The 23,705-nt window shown below is 32.9% G+C and overlaps 2 protein-coding genes across 6 annotated transcripts in view; one reads left to right on the top strand and one right to left on the bottom strand.

The window, feature by feature from the left end:
- Nucleotides 1–8,998, bottom strand: part of LOC143059142 (gasdermin-E-like) — a 21,928-nt gene extending 12,930 nt beyond the window's left edge. For 2 of the 4 annotated variants that reach the window (XM_076232627.1, XM_076232628.1), the window contains exons 1-4: nucleotides 8,854–8,882; nucleotides 7,859–7,940; nucleotides 3,678–3,851; nucleotides 1,458–1,699 (exon numbers count right to left, since the gene is read on the bottom strand). In XM_076232627.1, coding sequence (XP_076088742.1) covers nucleotides 1,458–1,699; nucleotides 3,678–3,851; nucleotides 7,859–7,930 — 488 coding nt within the window. In that variant the 5' untranslated portion in view covers nucleotides 7,931–7,940; nucleotides 8,854–8,882. Of the gene's footprint in view, nucleotides 1–1,457; nucleotides 1,700–3,677; nucleotides 3,852–5,269; nucleotides 5,335–7,858; nucleotides 7,941–8,853 lie in introns of those variants that run through there. The other 2 variants (XM_076232629.1, XM_076232631.1) reach the window with 2 other exon arrangements.
- LOC143059143 (uncharacterized) lies at nucleotides 792–23,705 on the top strand. Of its 2 annotated transcripts, none has more exons than XM_076232632.1 (2): nucleotides 792–926; nucleotides 23,060–23,705. In XM_076232632.1, the coding sequence occupies exons 1-2, from the start codon at nucleotides 921–923 to the stop codon at nucleotides 23,543–23,545; spliced, it is 492 nt and encodes a 163-aa protein (XP_076088747.1). In that variant the 5' UTR covers nucleotides 792–920; the 3' UTR covers nucleotides 23,546–23,705. The 2 variants fall into 2 exon arrangements, 1 of the variants encoding a protein (XP_076088747.1); XR_012973401.1 differs by lacking the exon at nucleotides 792–926 and adding an exon at nucleotides 21,322–21,564.

Below are 23,705 nucleotides of genomic sequence, written 5' to 3'. Positions count from 1 at the left end.
ATGGATCATATAATTATGATACAGTACACTACAAAATATAATATATATATATAATAAGTCCAAAAGGGTACAACATCACCAAAAAAAAAAAATCATAAACAAATGTTTAATATTTATATACAATGTATATATATCATGTATCATGTATATTATATGTTATTCAGGTCTCAGACAGGGTATATACTGTGACATTCCCGGCTTAGAGTTTATATCCCCTGAGCCGAAGGCGAAGGGGATATAAGCCCTAAGCCGGGAATGTCACAGTATATACCCTTTCTGAGACCTGAATTACACATATATTACGGATTACCCCTGACTTAATGTTATTTTCCAGTGCAGGTATTTGTTGACAACACATATATATTGAAAAACCCAACCTGATATGTTCGGCATACGTGAAGGATTTTCTAATTTGCTGTGAACATAATTTTATCGTGTATGTAATAATTTATAATAACACTTTTAACATCAAATTAAAGTATTAAAAGTGTTAATTGCGTGATTTTGTATCAAAAATGTATTATTGACTGAAGCACGTCATTATTTTCCTTCTGTGAACCTCTGACAGTCTGATAGCTTATGACTACGTCACATAGTAACCGGTGTTATGATGACGTTTTTGAGGTTCCAATTGGGGATAAAAACGTCGTATATACCCCGGCAGTTTCCTGAATATATACAGACATCTCTGTGTTGTTATCCAATAGAAACCTCGACACATTTGTAATCCATAATATATATATATATATATATGTGTATATATACGTTGTTAAAGACCATACTTTGACCTATAATGGTTTACTTTTACAAATTCTGACTAAGATGGAGACTTGTCTCATTGGCACTCAGAGTGGGAGGATTTATCACTGCATCTGGAAGTCTTGTGAGATAAGTCATATTTCTCAATTCAAGACTCGGTCATGATCGTGAGTTACTAGTATATCTTTTAAATTAAACCAGCAGAGTATTTTAAATATTTTAAATCTTAGTTTAGTACACAATAAACAATCAAGAGTGGATAAATATTATATAATACAATACAGGGTACAATAAAATTGTATCTTTTTGTAATGTCATACTGTCAATTAAGAAGTTTTACGATGTTTTCATCATTGCAAAAATAGCACCAGGATTATCTATGGCATTTTTCCTTTATAAAGCAATATAATGTTCTTAGACATGAATACATAACTTACGTAATAATTTGCTGCACTTGTCAACATGAAAAGGATAATCATTAAATGTGTTTCTGATAATATAAGTTGATTTTTAGTATTTTGATGTAACATTTTATAATAATAGCCTTTTGATGAGGTCTGTAAAAATCTTTTTAAGATAGAGAAGGTACAATTTTTAAATTTGAATTTATTTTCTTAAAGAATTAAATGCACAATGAAAAAACTGTGTTCTCATGCCCGTCTAACAAGATTATATAAAATTATCATATATATTCAAACCTTGTCATGAGTTCACTCATAAAATTATCTGGATCAGCAACCTGTACCAAGTTAACTTCTCCAAGTTTGGCGCTGATAGTAACTTTATCGCTAGCACTTAGATTGGCGTCCATTAAATCTTTCATTATATCCACTCCAAATTTACCACTGAGGGAGTAAGTGCTCTCTGGATTGTAGGAGCAGAACGCTGTCTCCTCGAGTTCAGACTCAAACACAGCATTACTGTTGAGAAGGTCATAGAGCTGTAAATGAGCAATAAGAATGTTTATAATGTCAGAATTTTATTTTATTTTCTATCCTTTATATTTTTTGTTAGCCATAATTCTTTATTCTTTATAAAATTTTAAAAAATGGGCCAAAAAAAATGAATAGACAAAAATGAAGAATAATTAAGTAAAAATAGGCAAAACATAAAGAATAGAGATCTATGATTAGGCAAAATAAAAAGAATAGATAAAAATAGCAAGATATAAAGAATAGAGAAAAAAAAGCAAAAAATAAAGAATAGAGGAAATAGCAAAATATTAAGAATAATAGACAAATATGCAATAAACAGGAATTTAGAAAATAATGGGCAAACAAAATAAAGAATAGAGAAAAACGCTATTAACGATTAAAGAATAAAGAAATGAGGGGCCCCCATCATGACTCAATATTCTTTTAATTCAGGTTTAGCAACTGATACCATAACATTTCACCTTGTGTCTTTACAACTGATAAACTCCAACCCTTTCCTAGTATCAAACTCTTGTATTAAATTTTAAGATAATCTAACTAGCAGAGGTGGATTTAGAAGGAAGACCAGGGGGTCAGCCCCCCCCCCCTTTTCTGGGAAAATTTTGGTTGATTACATAGGGAATCACTACAGCATGACCAGAGTGGACCCCCGCTTAGGCAGTTAGCGGGCCCCCACTAATGAAAATTTCTAGATCCGCCACTGAAGAGAAAATCTTGATTACCAAGAATCATTAAAATGCACTTAACATATATAGTATAATATCTGTCTATTTGTAGTATTTTATATAAATATATACTTGAACTTTGAAGCAAAAGTTTATAGTGTTCTTTTCCTTTCCCATGTATTCCATAGATCTATATGAATATAAATTAAAACCACAAAGGAAATCATTACTTACCCATACTTTATGAGGGCCTAAATGCTGGGTTCTTCATTATTGTATTTTTTTTTTAATTTAAATTTTAGGCCATTTTTATTTCTTTATTCTTTATATAGTTTTTGCCCTTTATTCTGTATATTTTAGCACCCAATTATTGCTTCTTTTTTATAGTTAGGGTCCTTGTTATCTATTCTTTATAATCTTCACACATTTTTCTATATTCTTCATAATTTTTGACCAATATTCTCTATTCTGTAAACCCCAATCCAGATTTTCTTTTATTACAACTAGTACTCATTTTGAACACACAATAACCCAATAATGCTTATCAAAGAATAAGATTTTAAAAAAAGTTCTATGCAAATCTATAACATCATATGCTTTTAAATTGTCACTTATTGTAATATTGTAATATTTATATTTATTGGATTGCCGAAGTTTTCTGTATGTTTGCACTTCGGTCCACTTGGATATAAAATCATTTCTTCTTTTTCAATAACAAAGGATGCTTCTATAAATGAAACTTTATGTAAGAACAAATCTGCTCTTTAAATTTGGGTTTATATCAAGTTCAATGTTCTGATCATTTATAAAGTAATTTGAGCTATAAAAATATCCTCCTCATCATAATCAATATTAATTATCACTAGATTGACTCAGATTCACTAAACTGGTTCCTGGACAATTATTTTAATTTTAACCCATTTATTTATGTAAACAAAGACACACTATTAACATCTAATTTTTTCTAGTGAAAAACAGTTACCCAGAATTAATACACGGCGGAATGAAAGTACACTTAAACATGAACCCCAAAAGCATGAAAGTCAAAGTGAAAAAAATATTGCAAAAATGTAGTGTACTGTTGAAGAGAAAGGTCAAACTCAAATATAACTAGTATAGAACCCAGATATCTTTGAAAAATAAGAAAGAAAACATGCTTAACTGTCCCACTTTTCATTATGTGCATGCCTATGCCAGGAGACAATAGTTCAGTGATTGTGTCCAAAGTTGAGGTAGAAAATAGGTTATTTTTTTTTCAATATTGTCGAGAGATTATAAATTATACAAGCATGTGTCATGATATGAATCTGATCCTTACTGGAAAGTCATAGGTTGAATACTCAATTTTGTGGAAAAATATCCATCGCCTTTTTCGTCTCTTTGCCACAACATTAAAAGGTGAAATTCTCGTGGACTCTTCTAAACTGGAGGATGGAATAAGAGTGTCCTTGCCCATGGCATTGACAAATTGGTGACAAACTGCTGGAAACATCTGTAAATAAGATAAAAAATTAAGATCATAAGACATAAGACATAAAGCTTTATTTAGAGTCGGTATAACCATTGCAAGTACAAACATAAGCTCTGAAGAGCTTTTAAAACCGACATAACAACAAGTAAAAAGAAACATACATATCAAGTCATGCACACAAAATTAAACATTTAAAACAAGAGATCATATCAGTATATAAACATGCAGCACAAAAGTTCTTTAAGCATCTTACAAGTAAAGCACATACTGATACATGCAATTGTTCGAAATTCATCCTTCTGTTAACTCAATTAGGATAGTTATTCAATACTGTTACAATCAGACATCAAACAGTCATTTTCACCTACCTGAATAAAAAATGAACTTGATTCGTCAAAATCAGGAGATTTTATTATTGTCTAAAAGAAGGTGTAGATTTTATCATCATGCACCAAAAATTAACCAATGTTAATGTCATTTGGCACAAATTTTAGTGTAAACATATTTATCTGTAGTGGATTGGGAAACAAGTAATAGCAACTTATATTAATCCCTGTCCACTTTCTGGTTCCGTGTGCTGCCTTTTAAGCAGCATTAGCCTACTCCTTTTTGAAATCTACAAATGTGTCTTTTACATGCAAGAGATATTGCTTTCTTTTAACAAGGGTCAGCCATTTATTGTCCCCTTCCGACGGACTATCATCATTTCTCAAAACTATACTTCCAAATGGTGCAGGAGAGAGGCGAATATACAGTCCCTGAAATTTTCTTCCTGGAGTGGGGATGCGTTTACTTTACTACATTGGTTAGAGGTATAGGGGGAGGGTTGAGATCTCACAAACATGTTTAACCCCGCCGCATTTTTGCGCCTGTCCCAAGTCAGGAGCCTCTGGCCTTTGTTAGTCTTGTATTATTTTAATTTTAGTTTCTTGTGTACAATTTGGAAATTAGTATGGCGTTCATTATCACTGGACTAGTATATATTTGTTTAGGGGCCAGCTGAAGGACGCCTCCGGGTGCGGGAATTTCTCACTACATTGAAGACCTGTTGGTGACCCTCTGTTGTTGTTTTTTTATTTGGTCGGGTTGTTGTCTCTTTGACACATTCCCCATTTCCATTCTCAATTTTATATAAATCTTAACCGTTTTTCGTAATGAAGGTACCAGGCCCATTATGACTCCTCATTGCGCTAGGCTAAAAAAATAATTATATATAAATAGCTGTGTTTTCTGACTCCTTATAGGCCATCCTTAGGCAAAAAAAAATAAAACATACAACCATACCTAACCCTAAATTTTAAAAGAGGGAGGATAAGACCTTTGTCGGGACTCCGGGATTGGGTGTTTTTAAGCTCGGGTAATAATAATTTCATGATTGACCCTTCGTGTTTTTAAGCTCAGGATTTCGAGATCAGGACCCCTCCCTCTTTAATACCTACCCTAACACTTTTTATGCCATTTTAGAACAAGCACAGTTAAAGTCAGACTGATTCCATAGCAGTAACCAGCTAAAATATATTTGTAAAATAAATTGACATTGCCTACCTTCCTCTTCTTTTTTACATCACAATTAGCGGAAACACATGTTTTATTTATTGGCCTTATAAATATATGCCTTGCAAATCTAGTTGAGTAGGTAGGTTATAATTTTATTTCTATTTGTTGCCAACAGCATAAGTCACATGTTTAAGACAAATAAAAGATATTACAATGAGGGTTTGGATGGGGTTAAATGATTAAAGAATAATGCCCTTAAAAAATGAAGATTAGAGAATAACGGGCAAAAAATATAAAGATTAGAGAAATGTGTGGTTTAATTTTTTAAAGATAAGAGAAAAAAGGGGTTAATTTTTTGAAGATTACAGAAAAAAGGGGTGAAAATTAAATGTTTACAGAAAAACAGACCCCCCCCCCCCCCCCCCAATCTAGACCCTCTACAATGATTACAACAGGAATTATATTTTTCTTAAATTTGAAGCAATTTGTGTCACAACATAATTTTTTCAAGACTACCTGTAAGTTGTAACCCGGCCCCCTTTAAAAATGGACTGATTCGCCCATGCTTTGTAGTAGACAACAATGAAAATTAAAGCTCTAAATAAATCTTTTTTTCATTGATGTGTAATGATTTAATATTACACACAAACTGATTTTCATTCTACAAAATTTTGGTTTATAATAATAATTTTGATAAAATCTGATACCAATTGGTATGTTTTTTTCTAAAAAACTAGTAATTACGATGTGAAATATGTTCTAGTTACTCCCCTTTGGCTGATCGTTTGATATTCTTGCTTAACTGACTTTGATTTGTGTTCACTCCACCTTTTAGAATTCCTTTTCCTAGTTATTACACAGTGTTACATTAGAATTCTTTAGAGTACTGTAAATTCAGAAATTATTGCTAGGTTTTTATTTTTGCGACAAATGTGACAGAGTTTTAAACGCAATAATTTAAACTCGCATTTTGAAATATTTTGTATGAACTAAAGGGGATTTTTCTCAAAATCATAAAAATTACAATGGCATTTAAGTCTAAAATGACAAAATCGCAATAATAAATACACGCAATAATTTCTGAATTTATAGTAATCAGATCGAAAAATTTGAAGTTAGAAGTTTGAAGTTAAAAGTCTGATGATGGCTGACAGACCTCGCCGAGATGTCCACGGGTTGAATTATAAGTCACCAGCAGAGTAAGGAATCCCAGATGCGGGGGAAACCAAAGAGGAGTAGAAACTGGGAAAAGATCCAAACAGTGTGAAAAGGAAGTTGGAGGCAGCCATCAATCTAGAGAAATCCTTTACAGCTCTTCTATAAAAGCATGCAAAACAAACCTTTAATCAACTTGCTTGCTATGTTTGTAACAACATGTAGGTAGTCTGTTTCAGTCTGTTTACTATATACTGGAATTTGATTGGACAATAAACATTAACTTCATTTCATGTCAATTTTTATCGTCTAATCAAATCCCTGTATATATAGAACTGACTGAAACTCCACCTACCTATTGTTTGCAAACATCCAAGCAAACATAGCAAGCAAGTTGATCAAAGGTTTTCTTTGCATGCTTTTATAGAAGAGCTGTAATGAAGATGATGTTGAAGACGAGGAGTTGAGATGTTTCAGGGCGGAGTTAAAAAGGACAAAAGAAGATTTAAAATCACATAGATTACAAAATGAAAAGATGAAGTTGATTGATTGATTGATTGTTGGTTGCTTAACGTCCAGTGGCAAATATTTCATGCATATTCAGGACGAGAACAAGTTCACAATAAATACAATAGGTAGGTTGATACAATAGAGGCCATCTGGGATGATGGTCGGGGAAATTTGGACTGCCACTGGAAAATGAGGGTATATTGGATAGGGACAGAAATTTTGCCTTGCAACAGGCCACCTACGGACCCCTCAAAGAGTTGTTGCAAGGGTTCTTAATGTGCAAAGAGTGTGGCACTCTCTTTACACGAGGCATCAGATTTAACGTCCCCCTTCTGAACGGACGTGATTGCGAATTTGATACATCCCGCACAGCCAAACGGACGCCCCACTTCGGCAAGCGTTTTACTGCCAGTCCGGAGAACACCAAGTGACCATATTTCTATACCCCAGTCGTCCTTGGGGTGAGATGAAGTTGAAGGAAGAGCTATACTTTTAGAAAAAAACAACTGAAGTTAGAAAAAGAGAAAGGTGATCGAGAGTAAAAGTACATTACATAAGAAAGTGGCTACGACATCTAGCTACAAAAGTAAAGGGAAAGTTTTGTAGGAAAAATCAATAAAAGACCCTTCACTAAATGAACTTAGGCAATTTGAGAAAAAAAATAAAATAGTAGACAAGAAATTATCGAAACTAGGTCTTCTTGAGCGAACAATTGATTTTGATTCCTCTTGTAGTACTTCATCTGAAAAATCTCGCTCTGTCACTGTTAGGATGGGAAACAAGAGAGTAGAATGTATCAGGGTTTCGGATAGTTCAGAAATAGAAAATAGAATAAATGTTATATTTCAAATACAGCGTAACATTACCACTGATGAAAAAGTATTTCTTTTGGTTAACAATAGCTCAGCATTATTACTTAGACTGTCTTCCTCTTTCATATCAGAGTGTCTAAATATAAGAAATAGTGAATTAATATGATACATCAATATGAAACTTTTCATTCTAGCATGATATGAGGGTGGTAATGCCCTTTACTGTCAGGCTTCAAGTGGTCATTTTCAGCTACCGTTAGCATCAAATTGGTTAAAATTTTACCATGATTCGTCAAAATATCCTTATCGTGATTCGTCAGATGTCTCAAATAATTATCGTTAGGGAGCTACCATTTCATTTTTAGGGGGGATTATTAAGTCACCTACTATTTTACCTTAGGATCAGAATCAGGAAATTGACAAATAAATCGCATAATAAATCGAATGAGACATCAAACCCCATTGTCATTTCAATTTTATTTTGTGATAAAGAATGTTTACAAAGAAAATAAGTAAGAGAAAAAAGTGAGTTTGGATGTAATTTGGAAAAAAAGGCAGGACAGGAGAGTTTTGATTTAAAAAAAAAGGCAGGATGAGCAACTTGGCAAAACAAAAGGGCAGGATGACAATTTATCTCGTGATAAACTAAGGGAAAAAATGTTATCATGTAACCTTTCATTTTACGAATACAATGTCAATAATTTGTATATTAAATGTAATGCCATTGGTCTTAACTAGCATGACTAACTAGTCCAAATAATTATGGCCTTGCCCATTTGTTGCCGGACTACTTTATTTTTTTTCTGGGACGCTTTCCTACGACAGGAAGGCGTCCCATAAAAAAAAAAAATAAAATAGCTTTTCCAGACGTCATAATTATTTGGACTAGGTCTTAACCATTTATTGTTTATAATGAGTTTGTGCCAAAAGGCAATAAAAATATTTGTATATTTGTATTTGTATATTTTTCAGGACATTTTTACAGACTTGAGCATGTTTTGCAAGTGGTAAATGAACAACTTTTACAAAAATATATAAAAAAAACTTACTATAAACAATGTCTCTGTTCTTTGTTTTACAAATGGAAAACTACGTTTCGAGAAACGAAAGTAGGAAAAGAAAGAGGAAGTCGCTACTTCCTGTTTACAGTTTCGATTTCCTTGATTTGTTCGGTAATCTTCGGCCAAATACGGTTTTATCCGATGAAGGCCAAGAAAACTAAAGTTACCATCCAAATCAGTACAGTCGAACAATGACCCAGGATCATAATTTACACAAAGGTTTCCTTTATTAATAAGTTTTCAAAATGAAGTTCGAATACATGGTAAATGATGAGATTAAAATTTTAGTAAATCAATGTTTTTTTTTTTCTCAAATTTTGAGTGTAATAAGAAGAATAGTGCAATATTAATATACTTCAAGTTAGTAGGTTTGTATGTGTATTTAATAGATGCAGAGGTCTCTAGTATTACTCCTATCAAACAAATCCTCTTGTAAAGTAAAACATCAAAATTATTAAGTCACCTACTATTTAACCTTAGGATCAGAATCAGGAAATTGACAAATAAATCGCATAATAAAGCGAATGAGACATCGAACCCCATTTTCATTTCAATTTTATTTTCAAAGAATGTTTACAAAGAAAATAAGTAAGAGAAAAAAGTGGGTTTGGATAAAACCCAAACGCAAACGTGATTTATAATATGTACAAAACCGTGACTGGGATTATTAAATAAACTCATCATAGATATTATAGGATTGATATTGTTTTATTTGCGCCCGAGACTGCAAAAGACTTATCAGTGACGCTCGGATCAAAATAGATAAACCATCCCGTCAAAAAAATGCAATATACTTTATTCAATTGGTATAAAAAAATCATTTGCATGCAATATTTTTTATTTAATTGGTATAATAGTTTGTTTTTTTTTATTTATATGCAATAATTGCATCATGGGAAATTCTTTGACGCCTTAAGGTCAAATTTGCAACAACGTTTGTGATTGGTCGGTATTTATTGGGATTTTCTCCCCTTTCTTTCTAAACTTGAGTGACCAAGAATTAAAAAATTAAAAAACGCGTTAGCCTAAGAATATCGCCCATCTAACTAAAATTTGGCGTTCGTGCGAGTTCGTGCACTGGCAATTAATGCCAATAATGGCCAGGCAAAGCAAAAAATGCGAGTGACAAGTAATAATAATTAATTTGACACACAACTTGTTCATGGATAGAAACAGATGCCTGCGTGCATTGCAAAACATCTCCAATAAAAACCCTTTCTGAAGAAACTCCCCTACAGTCTTCACATTGAAATAAAAAAAATATATACATAGCTAGTTCCCCCTCCCCCTCTCTAAGTCCAGATACATGTTATCATGACGTTCTTTTGTGCTACATGTATATTTTTTTTTTTTTACTTTTCATGATCCTCAGAGACGTTGCAGGTGGACAAACATGATTAAAGAATAAAAAGCCTTCGGGGCCTAATAATTATTTGAACTAAGCCACCTCTTTTTTTGCTTCATGAAGAAAAAAAATCACCCAATTACAACAGCAGAACCAGACTGACTCCGTGACAAGGAGAGACATAAGCTGTTATACTCCGGGACTAGTTCTTTAAAAATTTAAAAGACAATTCAGGATAAATTGGAACCAGTTGCTAACCCATGTTACAACAATAGTCCTATGACATAGGACTTCACTGTATGAGGCGTGAAGTTCATATTTAATACTATCTGTAATATGTGCTCTCATGTATTATGCCGCAAATCATTCACATTTAGGATTCGTTGCTGAGGGTTTCAGATCAAAGATCGTTTCTATCATTCTATATCTTTTAGTTTTTACCATTTCACTCTAATCTTTATCCTTTGATCTCTATTATATTTGTCCTAAACATGCGTGACATATTTGCCACTGGACATAAGGCAACAAAAAAATCAATCAACTTATTCTGTATATTTCATCATTTCTTTATTATGTTATCTATAAGTTTGGTCCCGCCCCTTATCTATTTTTTTTTTGTTTATATATTTGAAAATGCCATTATTTTGGAAAAAAAAGGTAGGGGCAAGGCGTTTTTAAAAACATATTAATGGGTTGCGTTTTTTTTTTTTGTTCTTCGGAAGTGAGCCAAAAGAAGTCTATTTCTGTTTTTTTTTTTTTTTTTTTTTTTGCATTTGGAAGATCTTCTGGCTCTCTTTTACCTCTTCTTTTTTGATAGGTTATTAAGACGGTAGAGACACATAACAAACATGGCGTCGTTTAGTCTAAATGAAATTATTAATTTATGAATGCAGATATATCAGAATCTGAGCTGTTTATAAACGTTTTTTATGGTATGACAGTAGGACGATAAGCTGGATAAATATAAGAACTACACGGACAATAACTGTTTTAAACTTAAAGGGACAATTATTTGATATTCTAGGGAAGGGTTTTTGATTGATTAGACTAGTGTTTAACGCTTCTGTCAACACTATTGGGCTATTCCATGGTGGTCAGTTTGAATTTATGAATGAAGGACGGGGAAGGGAAGGGAGAGCATTATTACTCATTTCAATCTGTCTCTAATCATGCATATTTTTCACCTCTTACCAGGCAACCATATTCATATATGAAAGCCTTCTGTCCCCCACCCGAACAAATAAATAAATATAAAATGGCTCTTATTTAACACAAGTTTAAATTGATTGATTTTATGTTGTTAATTTTAACACACAGTGTCAAATATTTCATGCTTGTTCATGAAAATACGCCGTTTAGAAGTCCGGTATATAATATAAAAACGAAGAAATGGAATGTGATTGCAAATAAGGCAACTATCCACCGGAGTTCAAATATAAAGTGGATGTAAGCAATTATAGACAATCGTAAGGCCTTCAACAATGACAAAAACCTGATACTGTAAAGTCGTCTATAAAAGGCCCGACATGAAAATGTAAACAATTCAAACGAAAAAACTAACAGCCTAACTATACATAACAAAACAATTTACAAAGTATCAAATATGAGTCGAGACATGAACCAAATACAACCACTAAACAACAGGCTCCTGACCTTGGACAGGTAAATAAAGAATATGACAGGGTTGATATAGAAATCAGAAGATGTGGTATGATTGCAAATGAGACAACTCTCCACAAGAGACCAAATGACACAAAAATCAACAGCTATAAGTCACCGTACGGCCTTCGACAATAAGCTAAGCATACATCGCATATAGTCACTTATAAAAGGCACCGAAATCACAAATGTAAAACAATTCAATCGAGAAAACTATAGCGACCAAATTAATGTACAAAAAATGAACGAACACAAATATGTATATTTTAACACAGCATCAAACGGCAACCACTGAATTACAGGCTTCTGACTTGGGACAAGCACATACATACAGAATGTGGCGGGGTTAAACATGTATGTTAGCGGGATCCCAATTCCTCCCCCTAATCTGGGACAGCGGTGTAACAGTACAACATGTTTGTGAGCACTCAATCCATCCCGAATATGCGACAGTGGTATAACAGTACAGTAATTTAACAACCTGTAAAATCAGTTGCAATTAGATTAACTCAAAAGATCGGAACGAGACACACACACAAAAACTAATTTTAAGACAATAGACACAAAGGACCGACATAAGAGTATTTGCAATTACTGGAAATTTGCTCAAAGCTAATACATGTAACAACTAGAACTGAAATAAATCTTGTTCTTCCCGGCTGATTGAGTTATCAAAAAGTACACAACGCGCGGCAAAGGATTAAAAAAAAACAATCTGAGAAACGTCTATTTTACGTTGTATTTAGATATAAGAAGATGTGGTATGAGTGCCGGTGAGTCAACTCTTCATCCAAGTCAAAATTTGTAAATGTAAACCATTATAGGTCAAAGTATACGGTCTTCAACACTGAGCCTTGGCTCAAACCGAACAGAAAGCCATAAAGGGCCACAAAAAATGACTAGTGTAAAACCATTTAAAGTCTAATCTATTTAAAAAAAGGTATACAATGTACTTGCATATAGATCTATATACAATAGAAGTTTTTGAAAAGTGGCCCGAACGTTGTGACCATCGAAATTTTGCAATAGAAATACTAGTCAGGACCACAAGATTTTAATAAAACAGCCAGTGCAGGACTCGCACGAACGCCAGATTTAGTTAAAGGGGCGATATTCTGAAGCGTTTTTTTTAATTTTCGGTCACTCAAGTTCAGAAGGAAAGGTGAGAAAATCCAAATAAATACCGACCAATCACAAACGTTGTTGCAAATTTGACCTTAAGGCGTCAAAGAATTTCCCATGATGCAATTATTGCATATAAATATAAAACTATTATACCAATTGAATAAAAAATATTGCATACAAATGATTTTTTATACCAATTGAATAAAAAATATTGCATTTGAATGAAAATTATACCATTTGAATGAAAAATTATACCATTTGAATGAAAACTTATACCATATGAATGAAAAATTATACAATTTAAATAAAAAATATTGCATTTAAATGAAAAAATATACCATTCAAATGAAAAAATATTGCATTCAAATGAAGAAATATACCAATTAAATATAAAATATTGCATTTAAATGAAAAATATCGAATGTTTGCAACCAACCAATACCATGCCATAGACAACAGCCGAAAGATTGGCTGGCGTCCAGAATATGAACTAGCACACAGTAAATTGCATAATGTGCAAAATTGGAAAACCGTTCAGCTAAACTGAGACGTCAAACGCTTTTTGTCATAAATTACCCGACAAATTTAACAAAAGATAGGGTATAATTAATGTCTATATATTGACGTAAGCTCCCTTTTGTTATAAGTTTGAGATTTGACGTTTCCGAATTATGGGATTTTGTCTACGGAAAAAGAGCCGGAATTTTGAAGTTTGCGGACAATACTGAAAAATGCTTTGAGCAGTGTTCATGGAACCTTGATAACTAGTTACATCTATCAAAATAAGCTCCCGTATTTTTTTCTTTTCTTTTTCTGATACATGTATGACATTGCGGAGTAATGGAACTTTATTCGTTAAAGAAAAAACCGACCAGCGCGTTTCATGCGGTCATGACACAGTTCCTTATTCTACCAAATATTATCTTGACAAAATACAAGTTGCAATCTAATTAAAATATTGATCTCTGATGTAGATTGTACAAGTTGATTACAGCTAATCTGTTGAAGCTTTCGTGTATTAATTTTTTTCGAGTGTGTCCATATTCCCCCTTTTGCGGAGGGCATATGCATTTGATCGCAAAATCTACCGTGCAAACTGTACTGGAATACAAATCCTTGTGAAATCTAAATGCATTTGACATCGAAATATGACCCCGTCTATACTCTTTAGTTTACTACACCGGAAAAGATCCAGGAATAATACAAGAATCCAAAATTATTCTTCTGTTTTTACAATTATTTCGAGTTTTTGGTCAATAAATAACAAGAAGACTGCATAAATAATTGGACTGATCAGACAATAGACAAAATATAATTAAAATTATTTCAAAAACTCCACGTGTAAATCTCATGTATAATTTTAATGTTGCTGAAACTCATTAGAAAAATTCATTAAATGTGCTTGTTTTTGTTATAATGTTTTTGATCATTGCCAAAACAATAATCTCTACCCTCTTCAAGAAGTCTTAAAAAGTAATTGATTTGAAGTAAATATATTAAGGAACCGATATTTCGATAAAATCTGACATCCCGTGCGCTATACACAAATTAAATAGCAATGACACTGAAAAAAAATATTATTCCATTGTATGATTGCGTTTCCATTAAAAAGATTAGTTGACTGTTTATCAAGCTACACTAGGTTAACACTCACCGTCTATAAGATAGAGGAGAGCCATAGTGTAGTGCATCAGACTACAAACACACACTATGGTTTCTAGCTGGTTCGATCTCCGTTCCGGGGAGAAAATTCAAGGACTTCAATTTTCAGTTCTCCCTTCACACCACGAATTCTGAGGATTGTCTTGAGAAACTTTATAGTCCGTCGGAAGGGGACGACAAATGACTGACCCGTGTTTAGAGAGAGCAATATCTCACGCTTGCACGTAAAAGACACCGTTTTAGATTTCGAACAAGAGTAGGATAATGCCGCTACAAGACAGCACTCACACCCGCAAAGTAGTAAGGGATCAGTAATATAAGTTGTAAAAATATGTACAAGCAATTCAGATTTTCTACTTACGATCATGATAGCTGTTTACGCCACATAAAAGTATACACTACTTAATTTGTAAATTTATACAGCTACACTCAGTCAACATCCACCGTCAGTACAAATCAAAATAAGCCACTGAGATTTTTTATTGTAGATATTAGTATAAAACTGTTTTATCAATCAAATTCAAATTATATAATGTACACAGTTTTGCATTAACATATTAATACAATTGAAGAATTAATAGGATCCGGAAACAAGATTTAAACTTATTTAATACGCTTCCTAAATATCCGTGATAGACAACAGGGCCGTAACTAGCCTCTTTTAATAGTGAGGCAAAATATATTCGCCGAGTAAGGCGAGGCGAAAAATTTTGGGCGAGGGGTCTGGGGGCCGCTTAAGGCCCCCAGAAGCTCTGAGAAAAAAAACGCAAAATCGTGCATTCTGAGCGTTTCCCAGACTCTTTCTTGCATTGAAACGGCTTAATTAATTTTTAGATATTTTTTTCGACAATCAGGTCCCAAAGCAAAAACAAAGATTCATTGTAATTTAAGACTTTTTGGTATTAGAGACAACATTAAAAGACCGAAATGTAGGATAAAGCAAAAATCGTAATTCTCATAATTATCAATACCGTACCTGTCTGTTTGTTCTTGTCTTGTATTGTAATTAGACTTTGGAGATTTTTTTATTACTAGATTTAAATATAGTGACATTGCAGTATTATACTTTAAGTACTAGTACTGCTTAAGTCCACACTAGGGACCATCTTCACCTTGTTTTACGATCTTTTACGGTATTAATGATTCTTTAAAAGTATTGTTGAAGACCATCCGGCAACTATCAAGATGAAGAGCAGGAACACAAACTTTGACCATTGAGCATTTGTATTTTTTTTATGCATTGACTTTGTGTGCGATTATGTCCCCATACTACTTTATTATCTGTTAAATGTTCTCAACACGACTTAATGCAAGTTTAACCTTTCAATGTAAAAGGTCATATATAGCAATACCTTGTTTTTTTTCTTCAAATTATTTGATACCGGGAAATATGTGACCTTACGTTAATTCAAACCATGTCAGCTATCTAGTTTTATTTACAATAAAACAAACTGTTTTGTATTCTTTGATATCAATTTCAATTATCCATGCAGAAAGGACAATTTTTTTTTGTGTCCACTGAGTAGCATCGCATGTACTTAAAATATATTTCTCGCAAAATTTTGGACTTTGGTGGACATGCAACATTGCAAAACCACGTTTACAAATGAAAATCAACGCTCAGACTATAGTCATAAAGTAGGACAATAAATGAACAAAAGACAAATCCGGAACACAGAAGTACAAACAATAGACCATCAACTCTGACAACTAAAAGGAAACTAGAAACATGAATAACGAAAAACATCTAGGGGATACACCAGAGAGTGAAGAGAACGTCTTGCTTCTTGCAAGACACTTTCCGTGAATTTGATATGAAAACAACCTTTTGTTTCATTTTTTTTTTTTTGAAATTTTTTACATGAGGCATTTGCCTCATTTGCCTCAATGTAGTTACGGCCCTGGACAATGGAACAATTATTAATTCAATTTTAAACTATTTTGGACAATAGCCATATTTGGCCATTTCTAATTGTATGCTGACAAAGAAAGTGATGTTCTCGTGCCATCAATAAAATGATTACTATATAAGTAAAACATTCTGCTTTGAGACGTCAAAGTTTAAATTGGTAAGTCTTGATTTTAGAATTATTTTAAGGTGGTATGGGTGTCTTCCTCCATCTTGGATTGTAAAAACCAGAGAACCAAAGGTCCAGATTTTCTATCAAGTTAGCAAAATTTGATGCAGGAATGAAAATTTGAAATGTGAATGTTCATTTAAAAGAACCAATTTATAAGAATATAACTTATAATTATTAAATATTTTTGCAAATATTGATTATTTTTGGTTGTTTTTAATTTTTTTTTAAATTGGCATTTTAAGGGGAAGTAACTTTAAAGCAGTGCATTTTCTGAAGGATTCTACATGGAATTTTCCTATTTTGTATTTTAGCTTGAAAAAACGCACGGTGACCCTATCTTTTCTTTTGATATTCTCAAAGCATTGTCTGAAAGCTATCTTTTCCTTAAGTATTTAACAATTCTATCATTTTGTTTATTTTCTAATAACAAAATGGTGTTTTTCCCTGTATTAACCATACAAAATGTGTCATTTTGTCACGTCCTGTAGCTTGAGAAAATGCACGGTGACCTATCATTTTTATTATATTTTTCAACATATATCAATAGATACTACGTTTTGGCAAAGTATGAACAAATTCTATCATTTTTATTTTAGACTCCCATACCACCTCAATGATTTAAAGTAAGATATTTTAATGCAAGTTTAACTAGAATAAAGATAAATAATAGTATTACATTAGATGGATGTTTCATTATAATACGTTATTCTGATTGGCTAACTGCACATCACGTGTTATTTTTTAAGCAATTGCATTACTCAATAAAACTTATCATTCATGATAACACGATTCCCTCGATAAAGTGCACAGGTGAATTAAATAAAAAGTTAATAAAATTCGTGTTTTCATGATCCTAGCTAAAAAAAAATTGGTATTATAAGTATTGAAAGCTTCTTTTTGTAACTTCGTAGAGTTGTAAAAGCGTTTATCGTTCGCACATTTTTAGAATGAAGCGCTTCCGCGTTTCATACAAAATGTACTTCGGTCAACGCTTTTACACCCCAATGAAGTTACAAAAAGAAGCATTCAATCCTTAAATAAAGTTTATCAAAATATTTATTGTTTTCTATTTGGGAAATAACTGATAGTATATTTGTTTTACTTTATTGTTGTTTGTAACTCAGTGTTTTGTATGTATTATTTTTGTTTTTAATCATTTTATTAAAAAGTTTGAATTTTTAAACTTATTGGTGTCAGTCGATCCCGGCCTACTTCTACATCAGCAACAACGGCCAACCTGTCTCTAAATCGACTGCCATTCCATACACTATCATATAGGCATCTGATCTTCAGTGCATGGTTGTCGTCTGTTTATTTGGTTCATAAGTGTTTCCCTTTTTTCGTTTTTTTATATATATTGGACCGTTGGTTTTCCCGTTTGAATGGTCATTTTTGGGGCCCTTTATAGCTTGCTGTTCGGTGTGAGCCAAAACTCCGTGTCGAAGGCCGAACCTTGACCTACTAGTATAATGGTTTACTTTTATAAATTGTTACTTGGATGGAGAGTTGTTTCATTGGCACTCTCATATCACATCTTCCTATATCTATTGTCAACGGTTAGTTCCCCATCATGTAAAAATCAAGTACCAACTCTCACAGAAGCAGTACCACTTTTGGTATTTATTGACTATATTTATTAAATTTTCTTTGTCAAAACAAACCTTGATTTAAAAAAAAATAATTTACTTAGATTTTCTGTCCTTGATAGATTGCCGTCAGAACAATTACAGCTATTTACGCAAGACCACACCAAAGTAATTTGATGTAATAACATGAGCAACAGGACGGGTGCCACATGTGGAGCAGAATCTACTTACCCTTCCGGAGCATGCACCTGAGGTCACCCCCAGTTTATGATGAGGTTCGTGTTGCTTAGTTTTGAGTTGTCTATCTTGTGTCTTGTGTACTATTAATTGTCTGTTTGTCTTTTTATTTTTTAGCCATGGCGTTGTCTGTTTATTTTTGATCTATGAATTTAACTACCCCTCTTATATCTTTCTTCCTTTTTTATCTGATAAAGCAGATATGACAATCTGTTATCTTATATATTAAAATATTGAAATCATGATGCCGAAACAATCTATGAAAAGAGTTATTAGTATGGGGAGTTGTCTTATTTGTAATACTACTACATCTTCTTATTTTTATGATAACCTTTGGCCATATTTTAAGATATTTTAGCAAGACTGGATTTAAAGAATATTCAGATCATATCAACATTCAACATAGCAATACAGATTGATATTATCATTCATCATTCCGCCAAAAAAAACAAATGATCTTCTCACTTTTCAACAAGCTTTACCGTCCTCTTATTATGAAAAATAAAGGGTAAGCAGATCTTGGTCAACATTAAGCTTTCAATAATGAGCAAAAGTCATAAAGAATGTGGCGAGATTAATATAAAAAATAGGGTAATGTGGTATGATTGCCAGTGAGACATCTGTATGCACCAAAGTTTAAATGAGGTGGAATTGAGCAATTGCAGGTAACCGCAAATCCTTCAACAATAAGAAAAAAACATACCGCAAAGTCGGAATAAAATGCACCGACATAAAAAATATGAAACAATTCAATTGAGAAAACGAGCGGACTGTATATAGGAAATCAATCTACGAAAAACAAATATGGCAGACATGAACCAACGACAACCTGCGAACTACCGGCTCCTGACATGTTTGTGAGCGCTCAACGACCTCCATATCAACCTGGACAGCGGTAGAAGAACGAACAATAACTTTGATAATGTTAACGTTTTTAAGGGTAGGATAAACTTGTGGGTAATGCTGTTTGATACAAGTAGCTGCAATCAAATTGAACTGTGATATGTTTATCGAGTTGGTAACAATATAACAGCTATGCAGCCACGAATCAAAGACTCCATGATAATGCACTGTAGACAGGTTTTTTTCCATTTGTTATTGGTTTTTAAAGACGAAGTTCTAAACATGTGGAGATTTGAGGAAATTGACGGATGAGAAAGGCTTAGTTCTTTATTTCCCAGAACCAATAACTTGTCTATATTGTAACAACTCCACCCAAAGCGGTGCTTCATTTTAATATTCAATTAACAAGAATTTTATTGCAAACAATATATTTTAACGAGTTTAATGTATTTTCGTTTATTGTTTGTCTTTGTAGAATAATTATATACAAGATATGCACTATAAAAAGAACCTTTTTTTATAAATATAAACATTTATTCTATTCTATTTACAAAGATGAAACTTTTTTTTGTTTAATCAAAAACTCAATTTCAAAAATTAAAGTTGGGTCGTATCAAATAAAAATATATGTACACCCTAGTAGACTCGTTGCATTACGTTTGGGCGCATTACCATTAAATTTGCGCGCAAATTATTTACAAGTACAAGTACTCCTTCTGTCAGTCCATGGGAGTGTTATATAGATACTAGAACACACCCGTGATATCGCGGGTCCGTGACTGAATTAAAGTATATAACTATGCGCAAGCCTTATTTTAGTATTAGTACTGTCATCTGATTAAGTCATGCCGATTATAAGATTCACAATTTTCTCTGCTTTCAAATCTTTCTGTTTGAACCCGTCGAACTGGAACTTATCAATTATTGGTAATATTAATTATTTGGAAAACAAAAGGTCCTGGAATGGAGTATTTTTTAATCAACAGCATTGTCCTATATTAGTTATAAATAAAGTTGAATTCTTTGATTCGCTGTTTTACGTCATGCCCGCTAACAAATTGAAACTTATTTTTAGTCCAGATTTTTAGTATTCGTATTGTTATCTTAGAAAGTCTTACGGATTAAAATACTACAATAGGTAACAATTTGACAATTTAGTAGTGTCAACCCTGTGATTATGACCCGTGTATATAGCATATTAATCCTGAATACACCGTTTGGTGGTGCGCCTGTCAGATGCGGAACGTACAGATAAGGTAATAGGTAACAGGTGATTATACTATTGGTATCGGTATCGGACTCGACCCGGAACTTTCTAATTATTGGCAATATTAATTACGTGGAAAACAAAAGGGCCTGGAGTGGTGTAATTTTTAATCTACACCTTTGTACTATATTAGTTGTATATAAAGTTGAATTCTTTGATTCGTCGTTTTTACGTGATGACGGCTGACAAATTGGACCTCGTAATTTTAGTATTATAGATACATGTATAATAATTCCATGGTCAGTCTAAGCCCTCTGCTCATTATAGTGAGCATGAAATGATTCCAAGTCGTTTGTAGTACGCCTGGATTCTGCTGATAGTAGTGATGCTTTTAGTTAGATATGGACTCTGGTGAAATGTCTATGAATATTCAGTGCGTTTTACCTATTTCGGGGGAAGAACATCAAAGTTTTATAAACAGATAATTTATGATTATGAACAATTCACAAGGATGAAGAAAAAAAAACGTGTATATACTAGGTTAAAAATCATATTAAATAATGTTTATCCAAAATTTAAATTTTACATATAACTTTTTCAAAATTGTATATTTAACTGGCACCACGCTGATTGATACTTCGACACGATTGAAACAACAGCAGCCTCACACGCCATGGGTCCAGTTTATTTGTATATTCTGAACATACAATACAATAAATACAAACTTGTCAAACACATATTCATGAAGATAAAACGTTACACTGGACCCCTGTTGTGTTTACTTATCGCTACACTGAAGCTATTATAGATGAAACGGTGGACCAGTTAATAAGTCGTCTGCTCCCACTGACCGATATCCATCACGTGTGCACGTCAGGTATCGCATTTCAATCCCGCTACTGACCGCGTGTTAGTTTAAGACAAAGGATCAGAAAGGAGGAGAAGATTTTATTGGTAATTTTTTAAAACTTTAAAAATTAGTAGTCATTTATGATTTTTGAAATTACGAAACAATATTATGGGCGAATATTATGCATGATTAAGTACATTTCTTTGATGTAATTGCCACAAGTATTCCAGTATGTAACTATCGCAGTTCATCATAATTGAATAATCTGTCGAAGGGTTCGAGATCTTCTGTATACTTATTCATTGTTATTGATAGCCTTTTATATTTGTTTTCACAAATTTGAGTCTTAAACGAATGACAATCCCACTGGCATCGTCGCTTATTAAATTAAATTTGGACCTGCATATTTGGGACTGACTGTACTATACAGTAACTTTAGTATAAAAGTTTGAGTCCCCTTTTCAGTGGCGGATCCAGGGGGGGGGGGGTTCCGGGGGTGCGCACCCCCCCCCTTTATTTTTGCCGATCAATGCATTTGTATCGGGACATATGTTTTGCACCCCCCCCCCCTTTGCCCTGGGTGCCCTGGGTTAGCACCCCCCTTTCGAAAATTCCTGCATCCGCCCCTGCTTTTTATGTATTGGTTGTAAACTAGAGGGAACAGCTGCGTATATTTGACTGTTATTAATCAATGAAAAATAAATTATTAAGAAATAAGAAAAAAATATTAACACCTAGAGAAAGAAAAGGGGGTCAATGCATGTGCCTGTGTTTCCCCGTTTAAAGATATATAGATGTATACATGTATTTGCTATCGGCCTCTACAATTTATAATTAATATTTCCGTGTCTGTTGTTTCATAAATCCGAAAAGAGAACAACATTTATACACAAATGGTTATTCTGTAATTTGATATATTTTAAATGTATTGATTATTGCGTGAACCCCTGAAGGTTGGGTTGGCGATTGTCCTTGAAAATGTTGTTGTAAATTATTCCTTATTGACACATCTTCATTGCTCCTTATAGGGAGTTTACACGGATTTCACTGTACCCTTGCAGCTCATGGGGTGCTCCGTAAACGGAGGGATCTAAGTACCAAAAGTCATATATACATGTACATTTTGTTATTTTGTACAGGTTATTACTTACAAGTACAAACACTTTGTACATGTAAGAGTAATTACTTGTATGATTTTTTTCTACACTGTTTTTACACTTTTGAGAGCATCAAATAGGCCAAGGTAGAAAATGCTTTTTACAATTTATTATCTTTTTCACAAAAAGTGAACAAGTAATTACTAGTCACTATATTTGTACAAGTAATAACTTGTATGATGGCTTCATACAAGTAATTACATGTATACATAGAATGTTTGTACAAGCAATAATCTGAACAAAATAATAACATGTACACAACAGTCAAAATAATTTCATGTATTTTTTTGTCATCTGAACAGGTGTTACTGATTAATAGGCAAGGAGTTAGAAAATATTATAAACTGTTTTGTACATTCTATACATGTATATCCTTATGTATAAACAAAAATATGAATATATATACAAATAGTACTAGACTAAGTGTGAATTTGATTTGTAGCTTTACTTAATGGGACGTCACAACAAGGCCAATGTCCAAGCATATAGACAACGAAGAAAAATTAAAAAAAGACATAAGAAAAAGTTATTGAAACAGCAGACTTCAGATAAAGCAGTTATTACTTTAAAGCAGTCTTGTGATATTGAAGACTTGGAAAAGAAAAATTGTATTGTGTCTGAAAATATGAGTGGTATACATGTTAATACAGAAAAAGAGCGATTCAAGTCAATAGAAAGTCAGTCCACAGAAAGTTCTAGAAATTTAGACTTCGACACGGATATTGAAGACTTGGACAAGACTAATTATAATGTTTCTGAAGTTATGAGTGGTATACATGTTAATACAGAAAATGAGCGATGCAAGTCAATAGAAAGTCAGTCCACAAAAAGTTCTGGAAATTTAGACTCCGACACAGAATCTTTAGATTTCAAGTTTGATTACATCACCGCTTTGAAGAAAATACTTGTGGATAATACCTTTCAGTGACTAACTCAAATACACTGTGAAGTATGATGACGATAGAGTTGTATCCGACTTAAAAAAAAAATGACGCAAACAAATTAAAGAGTCTATGCTAATGCATTGCAAAGTTTTACTTCTTTACGTGTTTCTTTTCTGTTGTTGTCAATTATAGACATAAAGAATT

The sequence above is a fragment of the Mytilus galloprovincialis genome, chromosome 14, assembly GCF_965363235.1.
Source record: "Mytilus galloprovincialis chromosome 14, xbMytGall1.hap1.1, whole genome shotgun sequence".
In the NCBI taxonomy this organism is placed as follows: Eukaryota; Metazoa; Mollusca; class Bivalvia; order Mytilida; family Mytilidae; genus Mytilus; species Mytilus galloprovincialis.
The sequence above is the reverse complement of the archived record's forward strand: the minus strand, read 5'-3'. Positions and strand labels throughout refer to the sequence as shown.